An 18,890-nucleotide genomic window follows, 5' to 3' on the forward strand; every position below is an offset into this window, starting at 1 on the left:
ATGGACAGGGGCAAAATACAGCATGTTAAAAATTCCTTACTCCTCCATACCAATCGTTTTTGGGGGGCAACAAATTGAGGATTTCTATTTGATTTTGCCGATCCCCCAAACCCAGGCATCAGAACAGCAAATAGGCCTAAAGGGGGGTACTCACGGGAGTGATGTGTGCTGAGCGATCTTAACACAGACCGCTCAGCACACATCTCTCTCCCCGCTCAGCACAGCGCGATGTGCTGAGCGAGGGGGAAAGCAGACGGGGGGCCGCTCACTTCACGCAACGGTGAAGTGAGTGACCCGCTAGATTGAGCCTGCATGCAGGCTCAATCTAGCACCGGCGATAGCGATGCGCGAGGCCACGCATCGCTATCGCTGGGGGGCATACACACGGCAGATCCGTGCTTAAAATCTAAGCAATCTAGCAAGATTGCTTAGATTTTAAGCATGGATCTCTCCGTGTGTACCCCGCTTAACACACTCCTGATATCTGGGCCCCTTTGATTTGTTATACCACAAAGAGAGACAAATAAAAAACATACATTTACTGTACATTTAAAGTTTATTTGAATAAACCATTCCCCACCAGTTTATTGAAACATTATGGATTGCAAAGAGCTATGTCCCATACTAGAGTATTGCAATGAATAGATCAATAATTTAATAAATGCTAAATTAAGTTTTGAGTAGTGTTTTATTAAACCATTTGATTTTTTTCTGACTTTTGTGGAATTGCTTATATCGGCATGCACTGGCAGCCAATGACTGCAAGGGCATGCTCATGCTTGTGGTTCAGCAACAGCCAACATGCGCTTCCAGCGCCTGATTCAGGTTTGTAAGCAAATAAAAAAAAGCACGCAGCTCGGCAAAACCATGTTGCACTGCAGATGGGGCAGATATAACATGTGCAGAGAGATTTACATTTGTGTGGGGTGTGTTCAAATTTAAATCTTAACTACTGTGTAAAAATAAAGATTTCTAACATTTGTTGGCTACATGGAAAAGCAGCCAGTATTTACCCTGCACAGAAACAATATAACACACCCAAATCTAAATCTCTCTGCACATGTTACATCTGCCCCACGTACAGTGCAACATGGCTTTGCCCAGTTGTGTGCTTTTAACGTTCCGCTAACAAACCTGAATCAGGCCCCCAGTCGATAGTTGCTAGTGCATACTGTAACATGTAATTTCACAGTAGCTGTGTCAATAGCTGAGGCAAAAACAACTGTGGCTTCAGCATTGCTCACTGTACTGTTCTCTAAGCCCCATTCTTTTTGGTTCAGCTCCAGCAGCTAGGCTATTCCATTGGATTGGTATCCAATTACTATACCATTGTAAGTGGATCTTTGGCTCCTAAATCAAACTGGTTTACTATATAAGATTTAATATAAATTTAGATTTGCATTAAAAATTTGGCATAAATACATGTCTAACCTCTAGTTCTGCAATTGGTTTTAGGTTAGAAATACCAGGAGAAGAGCAATTTGATGTCCTGGATGAACAAGGTACCACGGGACTTCTGCATGAGTATTACTCTCCATCATTGCAGTTTTCTGTGGAGCCAAAAGAGGTACATCCAGGAACTGATGAGGAAGCGCACACCTCTACTCTTCCCCCTGCTTACGAGCTGCCCACACTGGTAAGAAGCTCTTAGCTTTGTAGAATAGTCTGGTTATTGCTAGATCCAAGTGGGCTAAAGGACCGCTGATGTCAGGGGAATGAGCTAGGCTGGCGGGACAGTACTTTCACTATCCACGGCAACAACCACAACCTGTAGTAACGGTAGATGCTTCGAGAAGCTGGCATCTACAAGGGCTGCTGTCCCCACTAATGTATTTCTTTTAGGCATGGCCCGTGTCATCAAAACCCGGGTCATACCTTTCGCACACAAGCAGAGGAAATGATCAGGATTGCAAGTCCTGGAAAAAACCCTGGTCGGTTGCAAGGTCGCGGACCCAGGACTGTCAACCCGGGTCAGACCCTTTCAGACATAAGCAGGACCAGGGCAATGCGGGGGCACTGTTAAAAATCTGAGGTTTTGGCTTGTGTATTAAAAGGGTTTTACTGGGCCAGCCACCTACTCCTTCCTGTTGTCCAGTGTTCTGCTGCGTGACGCACTGCACTTCCTGCTCTGAGAAGAAAGGAATATCAAAGCCCCGTTACCCTATGAGCAGAATATAGTTTGGGACATAACGTTCTGGAAATTTAAAAACCTTGCTGTGTTGGCACTGGCAGTCATGTTATTAGCCTTTCCTCTCTGAGACGGCAGACAGAGGAGCAGGGTGCAGAGTGGCACAGTTGACCAGCAGATGAAGGACCCTGATGAATTCAGTTGTCAGGCCTATAGCTTATTCCAAATTCCAATACCCGGGTTTCCTCAAAATGTGGAATCTTACTTCACATGACCGTTCACCTCTACTATAATCCAAGTGAGATTCTACAATGTGGGACTACCCCTTCTGGTGTCTCTCCTTACACTTTACTACTGTAACCCTCGACCCTCCCTCTCTTTCTTCTTCCCCCCCCCCCCCCCCCCCTTAGACTGCAGTCTCTATTAGGTACTCCTTTGAATCTACCTATGCCGGTCACGTCTCTGGAAGCTCTTGAAGAGTTTTCTGCATTTATTTTCTAAGTTTGTTATTTTCAGACAGGACTGGATGGCACCAGCCTGCCTGCTTCATGTGACGTAGTGGGGGGTAATGGCCCAACCACACTAAGGGTTAATGGTCCTGTTCCCTGCTGACAGGACGCTAGCTCCTGAGGGAACTATTCGCAAGCCCCACCACAGCGAGGGTACATTCCCGCAGCATGCCACCACCCCTAACAGAGCCAGAAGAATGAAGAGTGGTGAGTACTAAGCCGGTGTCCCGGTTAGCGGGTCACCGGCCATTATGGCGGCATGAGGGTACAGAGACGCCAGGTTTCTAAACGGGGCGGACTGTGTACAGACACAGATGCTGAACAGTGGACACAGTACCCAGACTGGCAACAAAGCCATAAAAGGAGTCTGTCTCCATTTTATGCACATAGACACAGACAACCAGTATAAAAAAGAGCGGGAAGACCGTGCGCCATTGAAGGGGCGGGACTTCACTATGAGTGGATCCAGCATATCACAAGCGCCATTTTTCCTACTGCAGCTGACACAGATGCTGACTGACAGGGACGCGCAGCTCCTCCAGAGAAACTCCAGATTACCTCAGCGCTACCAGGGGGTCATAGCTGGGGGGGGAGCAATTATTAGTGTACTAAGGGGGTCATTCAGACCCGATCGCACGCTTGCTGTTTTTGCAGCGGTGCGATCGGATCTGAACTGCGCATTCGTATGCTCTACAATGTGCAAGCGCGTCAGCGACGGGGATCGCTGGACAGCGACGGATTTAACAAAGAAAGCGATTGCACTGGCGATCACAACAAGTTTGACAGGAAGAGGCCGTCTGTGGGTGTCAACTGACCGTTTCTAGGAAGTGTCCGGAAAAAAGCAGGCATGCCCAGCCGTTTAGAGGGGGGATTCCTGATGTCAGCTCCTGGCCGGATCATTGCAGCGGCTGAGTAAGTCCTGAGCTGTGCAGAGACTGCACAAACTTTTGTTTGTGCTGCTCTCTACACAAGCGATCGCACCCCTGCACAGCAATTACCCCCTCCCCCTGTAGGCGGCAACTACCTGATCGCAGCACTGTAAAAAACCACCTGCGTGCAATCAGGTCTGAATCACCCCCTAAATTCCTAATCTAAGTACTTAGTCTGCGACCCGGCTAAACTTGGCATTAGCGATAAGGGCGCCGTTAGGGGAATGATTTCCACAATTTCTACTAAGTTATCTCGGAATGAGAATGAGACGCAATACTTAAAATAGTCTATGGCTGAGTTTATGAAAAGAGACTCCGTTCCCAAATCAGCGTCTCCGTCCCCTGCCATTTGTCCGCAAAAACATACTTTGGCCCATATCCTGCAGTCTGATTCTGATGAGGGGTCAGAAATGGAGGAGGGTGAGGTGGACTCAGAGGTTGTGGAGGGTACTCTGTCGCAGGGAATAGAGGCTTTCATAGAAGCTATCAGAGATGGTCTGAATACCCCTGATAAGGTGACAGAGGAGAGTGAGGAATCTTATTTTAATATAAATAAGAAATCCTCAGCCACATTTCCTGTAGAACTAAATACCCTGTTTGAAGAACCATGGGTTAATCCAGATAAGAAATTTGTAATCCCTAAACGATTGTTATCATCTTTTCCTTTTCCTCCTGAGGAAAATTGTATTTCCTGTCCCAGGTGCAGCCTCCCTAAAAGACACGGCTGATCGCAGAATTGAGATTACACTCAAATCTTTGTATACAGCTGTGGGGGTGGCCCAGAGACCCACTATAGCATGTGGGTGGATTACACGAGCCATTGCTAAATGGTCGAATAACCTAATTGAGGGGTTAGATACCTTGCCTCAAAAGGAGATTATTTTGCTCCTGTAACATATACAGGACTCTTGCGAACTTTATGGAGGAAGCCATAAAAGAGGTAGGCTTGCTTAATGCTCGCACTACAGCTATGGCAGTGTCTGCACGCAGGGGTTTATGGATACGCCAGTGGACTGCGGATGCGGACTCCAAGAAAGGCGTGAAAGGCCTATCTTTAACAGACAAGGCCTTATTTGGAGATAAACTAGACAAATGGATCTCCAAAGCTACTGTGGGTAAGTCCACATACCTACCTTCTGCAGCTTCCCCAGCTAGGAGGGCCTATTCAGGATCCAACTTACAGTCCTTTTGGACGGCCAAGGTGCTAGAGGTAAACCACGGAAACCAGCGACTGCAGATTCACAGGAACAGAGTTCAGGCTCTGCTTCCTCAAAACCTTCCACATGACAGTGTACCGCGATGCTTGGAAGACTGTCGAGTGGGAGCCCGGCTAAAATTGTTCAGTCACATCTGGACAAGATCGTGCCAGGATCCCTGGGTCACAGATCTTATTTCCCAAGGCTACAGACTGGAGTTACAGGAGCTTGCACCTCACAGATTCTTCAAATCAGGCTTACCAGCTTCACTAGAGGCAGGATAACCTTACAGGACGCCATTCAAAAACTGTTACAGACCCAGGTCATTGTTACAGTTCCACCTCATTTACAAAACAAGGGTTACTCTTCCAGGTTGTTTGTAGTACCAAAGCCGGACGATTCGGTAAGACCGATTCTGAACCTCACGTTGTTGAACCCGTACTTACGAGTGTTCAAGTTCAAGATGGAGTCTCTGAGAGCGGTGATCTCAGGTCTGGAGGAGGGGGAATTCCTAGTGTCTCTGGATTTCAAGAATGCGTATATTCCGATCTGGCCGCCTCATCAGGCTTATCTACGGTTTGCACTGCAGGACTGTCATTACCAGTTCCAGGCCCTGCCATTTGGTCTCTCCACGGCACCGAGGGTGTTCACCAAAGTGATGGCGGAGATAATGTTACTACGCCGCAAACGAGGAGTGAACATAATTCCGTACCTGGACGATCTTCTGATAAAGGCACCGTCCAGGGAGCGGTTGTTGGACAACATTGGTCTCTCAACCAGACTACTCCTGGATCACAGGTGGATTCTGAACCTAACAAAATCTCACCCAGAACCAATACAGAGGCTTCCTTTCCTGGGAATGATACTGGACACAGAGACTCAGAAAGTATTCCTTCCCTTGAAAAAGGCAATGGTAATCCAGTCGATGGCTCGGGATGTCCTGAAGCCAACCCGGATCTCGGTGCATCTCTGCATACGCCTCCTGGGGTAAATGGTGGCCTCTTACGAGGCGATTCAGTACGGAAGGTTTCATGCAAGGCCCTTCCAGCTGGATCTATTGGAGAAATGGTCCGGATCGCATCTTCAGATGCACCAGAGGATTCGTCTGTCTCCAAAAGCCAGGATCTCCCTCCTGTGGTGGTTACAAACTTCTCACCTAGTCGAGGGTAGGAGGTTCAGAATTGGATTCTGCTAACCACAGACGCGAGCCTCAGAGGTTGGGGTGCAGTCATCCAGGGGTGCAGTTTCAAGGAAAATGGTCAAGTCAGGCAGTCATCCTTCCAATAAACATCCTGGAACTCAGGGCTATCTACAACGCCATTCGGCAGATTGCATTTCTTCTTCTGAATCAGGCTATTCAGGTCCTGTCGGACAATGTGACGGCAGTGACGTACATAAACAGACAGGGCGTAATGGAAAGCAGAGCCGCAACATCAGAGGTGTCAAGAATTCTCCTCTGGGCGTAAAATCACACCGTGGTGTTGTTGGCGGTTTTCATTCCAGGAGTAGACAACAGGGAAGCAGACTTCCTCAGCAGACACGACCTACACCCAGGGGAGTGGGGCCTTCACCTGGAGGTGTTCCGGTGGTTGACACGTTGATGGGGATATACACAAATCGACATGATGGCCTCTCGACTCAACAAGAAGCTCAAGCAGTATTATTCCAGGTCGAGAGACCCACAAGTAGTGGCGGTAGACGCTCTGACAACTCTGTGGGTCTGACAGAGGGGGGGGGTTGCAAATCCCACCCCTACATTTCCCTTCAGCACACTAAAAATTACCTGTAACCATACCTGAACCTATCTGGTAACAGAAATTCAGAGAATTAATTTACACATGTTTGCAAACACATGTTTAAGCTGCTGAGCCACTTCAAGGCTTCTCCGATGTCAGCAGTCCTAACACTACATAATAGCAGTGCCCACATAGGGCCATGTAATTTGTCACAGTAGGCCTCATGATAAAGGCTATTACTAAAACACATCCAAACAGAGAGCTAACTTACCCAGGAGCCACCCCCAGGATCTCCAATTGGCACTACAAGGAACACTCCGTGGGTCTGCCAGCTGGTGTACTTGTTTCCTCCACTTCCTCTGATCCCAAGAATTCTAAAAAGAATAAAAATTGAATAGGTTCAAGCAATCCTTATTGCTCCAGATTGGCCACGAAGGGCCTAGTATGCGGATCTTCTCGAGATGCTGGCCAAAGATCCGTGGCCTCTACCTCTTCATGAGGATCTTCTGCAACAGGGCCCGTTCGTCTGTCAAGACTTACCGCAGCTACGTTTAACAGCATGGAAGTTGAACGGCTGATTCTAGCCAGGAGAGGGATTCCTGACAAGATCATCCCAACTATGATCCAAGCCAGGAAGGGGCTAACGTCTAAACATTACCATCGTATCTGGAAGAAATATGTCTCTTGGTGTGAGAGCAGACAATATTCTGTGGTGGAATTTCATCTGGGACGTTTCCTGATTTTTCAGCAGTCGGGAGTGGATGTGGGCCTACGTCTAGGCACCATAAAAGTCCAGATTTCGGCCTTGTCTATTTTCTTTCAGAAACAATTGGCTTCTCTCCCTGAGGTCCAGATGTTCTTGAAAGGTGTTCTACACATCCAACCTCCCTTTGTGCCTCCCACGGTACCTTGGGATCTCAATTTGGTGCTGCAGTTCCTCCAATCGGACTGGTTTGAACCGTTACAGGAGGTAGATGTTTCTTACGTGGAAGACAGTCACACTGTTGGCCTTGGCTTCAGCAAGACGTGTGTCAGAGTTGGGGGCATTGTCTTACAAGAGCCCCTACCTGATTTTCCATGAGGACAGAGCTGATCTCATGACTCGTCAGCAATTTCTTCCTAAGACGGTGTCCGCGTTTCACATAAACCAACCTATTGTGGTTCCGGTTGTTTCAGACACCTCTGCTACTTCAAAGTCTGTGGATGTTGTGAGGGCTTTGAAGGTGTTTGTAGAGAGAACATCTCATCACAGGAAATCGGACTTGCTGTTCGTTCTCTATGATACCAATAAGATTGGGTGTCCTGCTTCAAAGCAGTCAATTGCACGCTGGATTAGGCTCACTATCCAGCATGCTTATTCCACGGCAGGCTTGCCGGTTCCAAAATCTGTACAGGCGCACTCTACTAGGTCGGTGGGTTCTTCTTGGGCGGCTGCCCGGGGTGTCTCGGCTTTATAGCTCTGCCGAGCAGCTACTTAGGTTCGAACATGTTTGCTAAGTTCTACAAGTTCAATACTTTGGCTTCTGAGGACCTTCAGTTTGGTCAATCAGTTCTGCAGGAAACTCAGCACTCTCCCACCCGGTTCGGGAGCTTTGGTACTTCCCCATGGTACTAAATGGATTCCCCGTATCCCCTAGGATGTAAGAGAAAATAGGATTTAATTACCTACTTGTAAATCCTTTTCTCATAGTCCGTAGGGGATACTAGGCGCCCGCCTGGTGCGTAGTTATTCCTGCACTGTTACTTGGTTAAGTAATGTTTGGTTCAGCTGTTGCTGTTCCTGTTTGCAAGTTTTGGTTAGCATGGCTTTCGCCTTGTTATGGTTGTGCTGGTTCGAAATCTCACCACTTTCCTTTTTTCTATATCCTTCTCTCAAAGTATGTCCATCTCCTCGAGCACAGTTTCCTAGACTGAGTCTGGTAGGAGGGGCATAGAGGGAAGAGCCAGTACACCTGATCAAATTTCTATAGTGCCCATGGCTCCTAGCGGACCCGTCTATACCCCATGGTACTAAATGGATTCCCAGTATCCCCTACGTTCTATGAGAAAAGGATTTACCGGTAGGTAATTAAAATCCTATTATTTATTTATTTATTTATTTATAGTAATTATTGGTTTAATAATGTCAATGTGCCTTCATCTCACTATTAAAATAAAGAGATCTAAATAAAAAATCTACAAAATAAGAAACAGAGTTAACGGAATGGTCCGTATACTCTATGGAGAAAATAGTGTGCACATATTTTTAGTGAATTGATGATGACAGATCAGTAAGAAGTTTCTGACTAAGGCATTATCTGTGTGGAGTTTGGGTGTTATTTTTGTTTACACGGGTTTCCTTTCACGCTCAAAAACAGTGGCTTGTTGCAACATAATAATATGTGGTAGCGCATATAGATTGTAAACTCCATGGGGACTGATATGAATGACTAAATATTCCCTGTAAATACCTTTTGAATATGTGCACCATATAAATGTCAATAAATAATAAATATTACATTTTTCTTCTTACTCTGTGAGGAAGAGTACACAGAAGTATCATCTGTTTGTGCTTATGTGCCAGCTGGACGATGCAATAAAACTGCACTGTTATGAATTAAAACAGTCTTTAAAAAATAATAAAAACCTATTACACAGTCCTGTGACCTGGTACACAGTGTTTAATGGAAGGCAGGACTCGTGCATGTACATTACACTCAACTGAATGTGTCCTAATACTGTAATCAAGCTGTACACTGAAATGAATGTTGTCCCTAACAATGAGCAATCAAACAATTAAATTTTATCAATTAAACAATTTCATTGTGAACAATTTTTTTTGCAACTCAAGGTTGACAAAGAAACAAACACAGAAGAAGCCATTCATGAAAGTATATCGGTCCGGCCAAAGGACAGGAGTAGTCTTGGCTCCAGGCAGCGGCCATTTGTGAGAAACAGCATGATCGTACGGTCACAGACATTCTCTCCAGGAGAGAAGAACCAGTATATATGCAGGGTAAGATTGAAAGATCTATTTTGAAAAAAGGTATGAAGTGTGTATTTGATGACTGGATTATTTTAGTATACATAGACTATGTTCTTAGGGGGGAATTGAATTGTTTTCAGCTGCGTGATAATTGGCTTACGATGGAGAAATTCAGTTGTTCTAGGCACCCATTAATTATCACAGTTGCTAATCACAGCCAGACAGGCAGTCCCGGGGGAGGTGTTTTCTTCCCCTGGGACTGCCAGTCTGATTGCAGTTAGCAGGGAGCGCCCCAGTAGGAAGCCATGCCCCTGCTATAATGCCAGCCCTATCTGGCTTTTAAGGGCTGCAGCCAATGCAGTCCCTAGAAGCCTGAGCTCCTTGTTAATTTGCGCACATGGAATTGCGATCCTGCAAAAGCCTTTCAGAGCAGCAGACCAAGCAGAATCGAGAGAGTGGAAAGTAGACTCCCCAAGCATGACAGGTAGAAGCCGGGATGTCATGATCTCAAAACCAGTCCACATATTCTAACTGGTCATATCACTAATTGCAAGGTTGAGGATTATGGGTGAAATGTATCAAGCCTTCTAAAGAGTGGAGAAGTTGCCAACAGCAACCAGTGGGCTTCTACCTATCCTTTTGTAGCGTGTACTTAAGAAATGCAAACTAGAAGCTGATTGGTTGAAATGGGCAATGTCTCCATTTGTCCACTTCTGCACCCTTTAGAAGGCTGGATATATCTCCTAAATGTGAATATTTTGTGGAACAGATGGTATCCCACCAGTGTCTGGTAAGTGAAGTTGGCATGTAGATGTGCAGAGACTATCACTATGCAGTGTCATGTTCCTACTAAAACCCCCAGCCTATAACACTAGTTATTGCACATAAGCGTGCATAACCCATGTTGCTGCTCGGTGTAAAAGGGCCGAGTTAGAATAATCCCGGTCGAGTGACCCGGTATTCCAACTCAGGTAGTTTGCAAGGTTGAACCCGTGTTCAACCCAGCAAACTGTGCAGTGTGAATGGTAGCCTGGTCGCATTGACCCGGCTTCCCGTTTACAGTGAATGTACGGGCGGCGCTTGGAGATCATGTTATCTCCCAGCACCGCCCCAGGCAACGTCACCAACCCAGCAATATGCCGGGCTGGTGACTGCGGTGGGAAAAGGGGCTGACACGGGTCGCAGCCCGGTAGCACTCGTGTCAGGCTTCCGCCTGCGACCCGCGATATTGGTCTAAAAGCGGTACTAGTCTGCCTTCAGTACACGTATACATCCAACACCATTTCACCTTTATCTCATTAGCTACATGCTTTTCCTTCTCAAGTACTTAAAATGAAATGATCAGTGATGAATTAGGTCATGGCAGAGCACCAAGGAAGGACTTCCACCTGTCTGCTGCTAGAGTGGACACATTTATGCTATACAGAAAATACGAATAGTTTTTGTGGTCTTAATAGCGCCATATGCTGCTCTCATGGAACCTGACCCCTTTTGAAGTTAGTCAGCTAACTCTATCTTGGAATCATCTCCTATTTATTAAAACCTGGCTCATGTTCTGTGTCACTAGAGGTCACGGTGCACCTTGTAGAGTCTATAAAATTTTCATGACACAGGGAATCCAGGTTAGTGGTATTTCCTATATCGAATATAATCAGATAATCTTTTAATTTTAAAGAAACAGGATAAATGTCTTATTTTTCAACCTTTCATTTAGTCCTCCGCAAACATTATTTAAAAATCTACTTATGCTCTTTCCTTTTTGTAAATTGACTCCAGTGTCTTTAAATCTCACATATAAAACTGAACTCTTGCCAAAAACATAATCTGTACCTGAGCAAGTCCACACCCTGTGCTTGGAAAACTGCTTCAGCGCAGCATTAACCCTACAGTAGGTTCCTCATTTCCTTAGAGCCAGTTATGGTTATTGCTGGCCAGCGCAGTGTCTGAAGCAAGAGGTTTTTAGTTATTAAACTTTGTCTATAGCTCTACTCTTTGTCACCTATTATGCATGCAGTGTGGAAAACATAGCATTATTGCTTTCTCTTTATATCAAGCAGTATAAAATATGCATATTTCTAGAACCACTATATCAGTGCAGATAACTGGGGTGTCTGTCCCTTCTTCATGAGGTTCCAAGACAAGCCCTAGGGTAGAAGCTTTTACCAGAATATTCCTCCAAAGCCCTGAGAAGCCCTTAGTTTTTGTTTATCCTGTTCGGAAGGTTGGAGCATCCAGGAGATTGATCTCTATGTGTAGTATAGGTTTTGTTAAAGAGAGTTTTTTTTTCTTTCCTTTTAATTTGTTCAGGTAATATGCTGTGCCTGTATCAATGGGTGCAGCCCACACTCCTCTCTGATTGCTCTGTAAGCTATGACTGGGGTATAGACCAAACTAAATAGCCTGGTTTAGAGTTGGACCACAGAGGTATACATAATCTTTTACACTGTGCACTAGAGGTGTGGTTGAGTGCTCACATTGACTCCATCCCTTTTTACTGTTCCATAGTACATTGCCTGATCATTTGAAACCAACACGGGATTTCCATAGATAACCTTTCACCTATTAGCTCAAAGGGACACATTCAAATTAGCCTCAATCAGCTGTCGGAACAGCTTTCCATGGTTCCAAGAAATTTGGGTCTTGCTGATTTTCTGCTCACAGCCTACATAGGTGCAAGCAGAAATCCGCTATGGTAATTGGACATTATGTGCACCAAGGCTTAATCCTGTGCTAGTCAAAACCATTTATGTATTGTATCCCACTCTCAGTTCTTAAAGCACACTATATAAAGATAGCCATACATGAGCACAGGTGACTTAATTAGTACCTCAGTTATTTTGTTTTAACCATCTCTGGACAGTCATGGATATCTTTAAAACCTGGACATTTTAGTATGCATTGAGGGCCGAGGTTGGCAAACACTTTAGTAGGGTATTGTTCGTATCCATGATCCGTGATCTCCAGGAAGGCTGATATGACACTTTGGCTGGTCCAGAACTTAAGAATTGTGACATGGTAATAAACCATAATTTGCAGTGATATAGAAAGCCGTTGTATACTTAGGATTTAATCAAAAGGTTAGACCATTCACGTCTCATAAATCGCGGCTCAACAGGCAAGTAGCAACAAATCCACAGGTATATTCAGAACTACTAACACGTTTGTCCATTTATTTAACTGTTTCTTACATCATACATAGCTGATGTCTGACTTCCCATGAAATGAATCCAACATTGGGGGAGCTGTATTATAGCTGCACGGATCATGCTGCTATAGCACTTTCTGCATTGCCTCATTACCGAGGAGAAGCAGGAAGGAACATCAGCAAGATGTATTACCATCTTGTCTGCCAGAGCGGGGGAGTGAAACCGATTCCCTCCGGTGATCCCCGTCAGATCACACAGCGCATCAGCCTAGTGCTGATGCACTGTGCCCCATGCCCGGTCGGCTCCAGTGTGTACTGTATATGCATGATCTTGCTACTCTTGCGAGATCTCACATGCATTTTGGAACCGGCAGCTGCCACATACAGGGACAGCACTGCTGTGGAGATAGGGCAACGACACCTGCAGCTGTCAAAATCGATAGCTGCAGGTGTCTGAGCGGTCAGTGCATACAATGCCCTGCACATTTACATTTTACATTTGCTAACTGCTGTCATTTCTGTTCTAACTGATGTTTATACATAAAGAAGGCACAATAACTGATGAATACATGTATTTCCACAAAAGAAATGTCAAAGAAATTCCATTGGAATTACTTAGAAATATTTTCCTGTCACTCTTTTAAAGTGAATATTTGCTGTCTTGTTGTTTATTTGCAGTATAATAAAAAATAGCCCATTTTATTTGTCACTATAAAAGTCTTTTGCACAATACTGCTATTTATATAGAGCCATTTACGTGATGATGCGGGTAAAAGAGTGTATGTAACTGGCACAATCTTGGCAATTAAAGCTGTAGATTAAAGTGGCAATAAATCAAAGATCATACCAGTTCAACCTATTCCCTATACCCCAGAAAATTGCCTATAATACCGTGTTCACATTGCAATTTCCGGGTCACACCCGGGAATTGGAAACGGATCAATCCCGGGTGCGATCCGGCATTGGACCCGTGCAGTGTGAACAGGGGGGCTTCCCGACCCGGCAATATGCCAGGTCGGGTTGCCATCCGGGGGTGGGGACAGAGGCGGCATCCGGGGCAGGTGCAGAGGCGGCGCTGGAGATAAGATCATCTCCAGCGCCGCCTCTCCCTATGCTGTAAATGGGTGCCGGGTCACATTGACCCGGGTAACCCATTCACACTGTGTCTGACCCAGGAATAACCCTTCTTTATTCCCGGGTTGAATTACCGGGTCATGCGACCCGGGAATTCAGCAGTGACCCGTTCACACTGCACAGAGACCCGTGTCAACTCGTCAAAATACCAGGTCGATACCGGGGTTTTTTGTGCAGTGTGAACGGGGTATATGAATGAACAGACTGATTCACTCACATTAGAGTTCATCAGTTCAGGTGACATAATTGGAAGTTGTCATAACTTCAGGATTGGCCTCTGTCCTGCACTGTATTACCCCATAGATAAAGTAATATCTTTTTCCAGAAGTCTTTGCTCTTTAACATTTTCTATTGAAATAAAATTTTAATCTAATGCATATTATATCAAGTACTTTTTAAAAGTCAAAATGATTATAGTGGGGCAGTCCCCACACAGTTCCTGGCCAGTCTGGGGGTAGAGGCCGCCAGCAGCTGGCTGGAGGGCTCTGGACATAGCCTGTGCAGGAGGGGCAAGCACAGGACCCCGCCCCTGTGACGATTATCTGCCTCCTCCTTACTGGTATAATCTGCAGTCCCAGCACCAACCCCTCCTTCTCCCGGGCACCGCACTGCTCTCCCCACACAGGATCTCACCCCTTCCTGCCGGACTGATTCACCTTCTCCCCCCACCAGTAAGTGGCCACACGTGTACCTGGTGCCTCCGCTCTGAGCGCTGCAGGACCATCTGGTGGCTCCTGCATGTGTTTCATGGTTACTGCTGCTACTTGTTGCTGAGTCCTGGGATGGCAAGTAACCTGGGGTTACAGGGTGGTCTTCTGTCTGCCGGCGGTCGGGCTCCCGGCGCTCAGTATACCGGCGCCGGGAGCCCGACAGCCGGCATACCGACACTTATTTTCCCTCGTGGGGGTCCACGACCCCCATAGAGGGAGAATAAAATAGTGTGGCGCGCGTAGCGCGCCACCGTGCCCGTAGCGTGACGAGCGCAGCGAGCCCGCAAGGGGCTCATTTGCGCTCGCCACGCTGTCGGTAAGCCGGCGGTCGGGCGCCGGGATGCTGGTCGCCGGGAGCCCGACCGCCGGCCAGCCGTAGTGAACCCGGGGTTACAGCATAGTACAGATGTAGGCACGCTCATCATGGCTGCATTGTGGCGGACGGGCTCTCTCGGCCCAAGCTGCATGTTTAGCCGCCCCATTCATTGGGGCATGTGCACACGTAATGCGCAGGCGCATCTGAGATGTGCACGCAGTTGCACATAATAAGGCGCAATTTCGCCAAGATGTCGCACAACGAGAGTGGCTACATCTGTATATGAAGGAGGGGGTGCAGAGTATACGGTATTTGGCGGGAGCAGTATATGGAGGAGGGGAATGCCCTGTGTATAGGGGGGCACTATATGAAGGGGTATGGGGGTGCAGTAGGTATATAAGGGCAGTATATAGTGGGGGGTTCAGTGAACATAGGGTGTGTGTGTGTGTCTGTCCCAAGCTCCGTTGGGTGCCCTCCAGTGGCACCACAGAGGTGAGGAGCAGCGTTAGCCATTTATACAGGTTGAGATTCCTTATCCACAATGCTTGGGACTAGATTTTTCCGTATTTTAGAATAATTGCATGCCCTAATGAGATACCATGGCAATGGGACCCAAGTCTAAGCACAGAATGCGTTTATGTTTCATATACACCTTATACACTTTATACACACAGCCTGAAGATCATTTTAGCCAATATTTTTAAATTACTTTGTGCATTAAACAAAGTGTGTGTGCATTCACACAATTAATTTGTTTCATATACACCTTATACACACAGCCTGAAGGTCATTTAATACAATATTTTTAATAACTTTGTGTATTAAACAAAGTTTGTTTACATTGAGCCATCAGAAAACAAAGGTTTCACTATCTCACTCTCACTCAAAAAATTCAGTATTTCGGAATATTTGGATATGGGATACTCAACCTGTGTGTGTGTGTGTGTATGTATATGTATATATGTATGTATATATAGTCCTCCTGTGTAGAGCATACCCTCCAGCAGCCGTTCACATAAAGACCAGCACACTACGTGTAAATATCAAGGGATTCTTTTAGTATTCATAAGGTGCAAAAATTGCTTCAAACAGAATTTCATGCAGCAGCAACCATTGAAACTATTCCAATTGATACAGTTAAGCTTAAAACCGTAAAACTTATCGTGTCAGCTTGCAGATACATCATCCTTTTATGTTAAGCCCGACAGCCATTTCGGTGCATGACCACCTTCCTCAAGGGCTCCATATATATATAAATATGTAATACAATATTTAAAAAAATCTGCATCTCTGTCTCCACTGTCCCTATCTGCCCCACCACTGCCCAACTCTCTCCCCACCGGTCCCTATCTGCCCCTACCCCATTTTCTATCCTCAGTCCCTATCTGCCATACCAAACTCTCCACCCACCCTCCACCCCCCCCATTCCCTATCTACCCTTGCCCCCACTCTCTCTCTCCCCAGCCCCTTCTCTCTATATGCAGCAAGGGTGAAACGGTCAGATCAGTATTAGCAGTAGCAGGTTAGGAGGCTGTAACATCTCTCTGCAGTATCACTTTCACCTGTGACACCTTGCTGCACATAAAGGAGTAATTTGGTTTGTTGGGCGCCCTCTAGTGGCCGCTGGTACACATAACAGAGGTGAGGAGCATCATAGCTTTTTATTATATTGGATTTGCTATTAGTTGTTTGTAAAGAAAATATATTTTGAACTGATGACACAAAAAGTATAAGTAAAAAAAAATAACACCGTACAGATGATAGTGCTAACACATTCAGAGCTAAGGCCTCATATATAGATGACAGGTCTAATACATCCCTCAGAAATGGCAGATTTACATGCGCGTGTTGAGATGCACATGAAGATATGTATTGAAGATATAGTTGAAGTGCCTCAAGATACGTTTTACGTTGGATGGTAAATTAGTAATAATAAGTGAAAGGAATATACATTAAACAAAATAACAATTTTACAAAATGATTTAAAGACTTTAAAGATATCTTGATCTGTCCACAGGTTGACAGTGATGACTGCTATTTAAAAATGGTCCGTTTGATGATGATGATGATAATTCCAGCACTCATAGCCGGAGCTTGTTACTGGTAATGCAGGGGCTGAACAATGTAGGGTTTCCCCTGCAAAAGCCACAACTAGCACTAGGCTATGAAAGTTTGAACTTGTTTATTATAACTGTTAAAGTGAAGCATGGAGTCCTCCTGCTCTAGCGGGACACAAGTTAAGCCTGTGTTCATTGTGGGATGAATTCCCTAGGGGTATAGGGATAGCAAAAAATGTGGGAAAAGAAACCACTTCTTGCTGAAAGCACATGAGCCTCCCCCCAGCACCCCTGACCAATGGGTGTCGGGATATTAACATTTCATAAACTCCCGCAGCATCCTCGCTATGCAAGAGGGCCCTAGACTCCACTGAATGGATTGGCCAAAGCATTAGAAATTACTATGGTTTGGTGCAGCTAGACGCAAGCGGCGTGATGTTTACCAGCCCCTTAACACATGCATAATAACATGCCGTATGTATAAATAATTCTGAATAATTACAATTGGGTCAGCTTCCGATAAGAGATGTTACTTGTATTTGGAAAACTTACAAGTTTATGACCCGGGGGGCAGGGACGGCGACAGGGGGGGTCAAAGTGGACACCTGTACCGGGCCCCAAGGATCAGAGGGGCCCCAAGGATACACAGCTTAGTGCCCGGAAGAGATGTAAGCCATCTTGTCCAAGTAAGGCAGTGAGCTGTAGGCGGTGTGGGTGAGGTCTCAGAGTGACAGGAGCCTCTCACACACAGTGATTGTGTGGTACAAGTGTTCACCCACTCTTCCGAGTCCAGCTCTGTTGCAGGTATTTACAGGACATGGCAGAAGCTCCGCTGCCAGAACTCCTGTGCCCTGCGCCAGCCTCTTCTGGCGGGGTGTGAGCGCCATATGGTGCCTGCTATGCGGTGTGAGGTTCTGGATACTGGGAAGTGCAGCGCATGTGTGGCTTGGTGAGGGGATACAGGGCTTTGGGATGCGGTGGGGAAGTTGTGAATGCAGCATGGAGTAATTTTGAGAGACTTTGGGGTGTGTGGGAGGAAGAAGAGAGGGAGACAGACTGTGATGTGTGTGTGCGGGAAGCAGAGATATACATTTCTCTAACGTCCTTGAGGATGCTGGGACTCCGTAAGGACCATGGGGAATAGACGGGCTCCGCAGGAGATAGGGCACTTTAAGAAAGCTTTGGATTCTGGGTGTGCACTGGCACCTCCCTCTATGCCCCTCCTCCAGACCTCAGTTTTACACTGTGCCCAGAGCAAGATGAGTGCACTGCAGAGAGCTCTCCAGAGTTCTCTGCCTGAAATCATTTTTGTTTGGATTTTTCTTTCTACTTTTTACTACTTTTTCACAGGGAGCACTGCTGGCAACAGGCTCCCTGCATCGAGGAACTGAGGAGAGAGGAGCAGACCTTCTTGTCAAAGATAGGCTCTGCTTCCTCGGCTACTGGACACCATTAGCTCTAGAGGGGGTGAACGCAGGTTCTTACTGGGCGTCCACCCCCGGAGCCGCGCCACCGTTCTCCTCACAGAGCCAGAAGTACAGAAGTCAGAAGACGTCTCAGGCGGCAGAAGCCATCAGCTTCACTGAGGTAACGCACAGCACTGCAGCTGTGCGTCACTGCTCCCATACACCTCACACACTCCGGTCACTGTAAGGGTGCAAGGCGCAGGGGGGGGGCGCCCTGGGCAGCAATATAAACCTCTGCATGGCAAAAAGACTATATACATGTACAGGTGGGCTCTGTACATGTATATAAAAGAGCCCCCGCCATATTTTACTAAGTTTGAGCGGGACAGAAGCCCGCCGCCGAGGGGGCGGGGCTTCTCCCTCAGCACTCACCAGCGCCATTTTCTCTCCACAGCACTGCTGAGCGGAAGCTCCCCGGACTCTCCCCTGCTTACACACGGTGAAAGGGTGCTTAAAAGAGAGAGGGGGGGGCACATAATTGGCGGTTTACATATTAAAACATTGGGGAAAAACATTTTGTGTTGGTCTCCAGGGTATTGCGCTGGGGTGTGTGCTGGCATACTCTCTCTCTGTCTCTCCAAAGGGCCTTGACAGGGATA

General features: G+C 46.4%; 1 protein-coding gene across 1 annotated transcript in view; it reads left to right on the top strand.

Annotated features, from left to right (window-relative positions):
- The window catches only part of WWC2 (WW and C2 domain containing 2), a 214,134-nt gene that overhangs the window by 140,808 nt on the left and 54,436 nt on the right, over positions 1-18,890 (top strand). Inside the window, exons 13-14 of the mRNA XM_063920687.1 lie at positions 1,456-1,636; positions 9,329-9,493. Of these exons, the coding sequence (XP_063776757.1) occupies positions 1,456-1,636; positions 9,329-9,493 (346 nt within the window). The remainder of the gene's footprint in view (positions 1-1,455; positions 1,637-9,328; positions 9,494-18,890) is intronic.

Source organism: Pseudophryne corroboree, chromosome 1 (assembly GCF_028390025.1).
Source record: "Pseudophryne corroboree isolate aPseCor3 chromosome 1, aPseCor3.hap2, whole genome shotgun sequence".
In the NCBI taxonomy this organism is placed as follows: Eukaryota; Metazoa; Chordata; class Amphibia; order Anura; family Myobatrachidae; genus Pseudophryne; species Pseudophryne corroboree.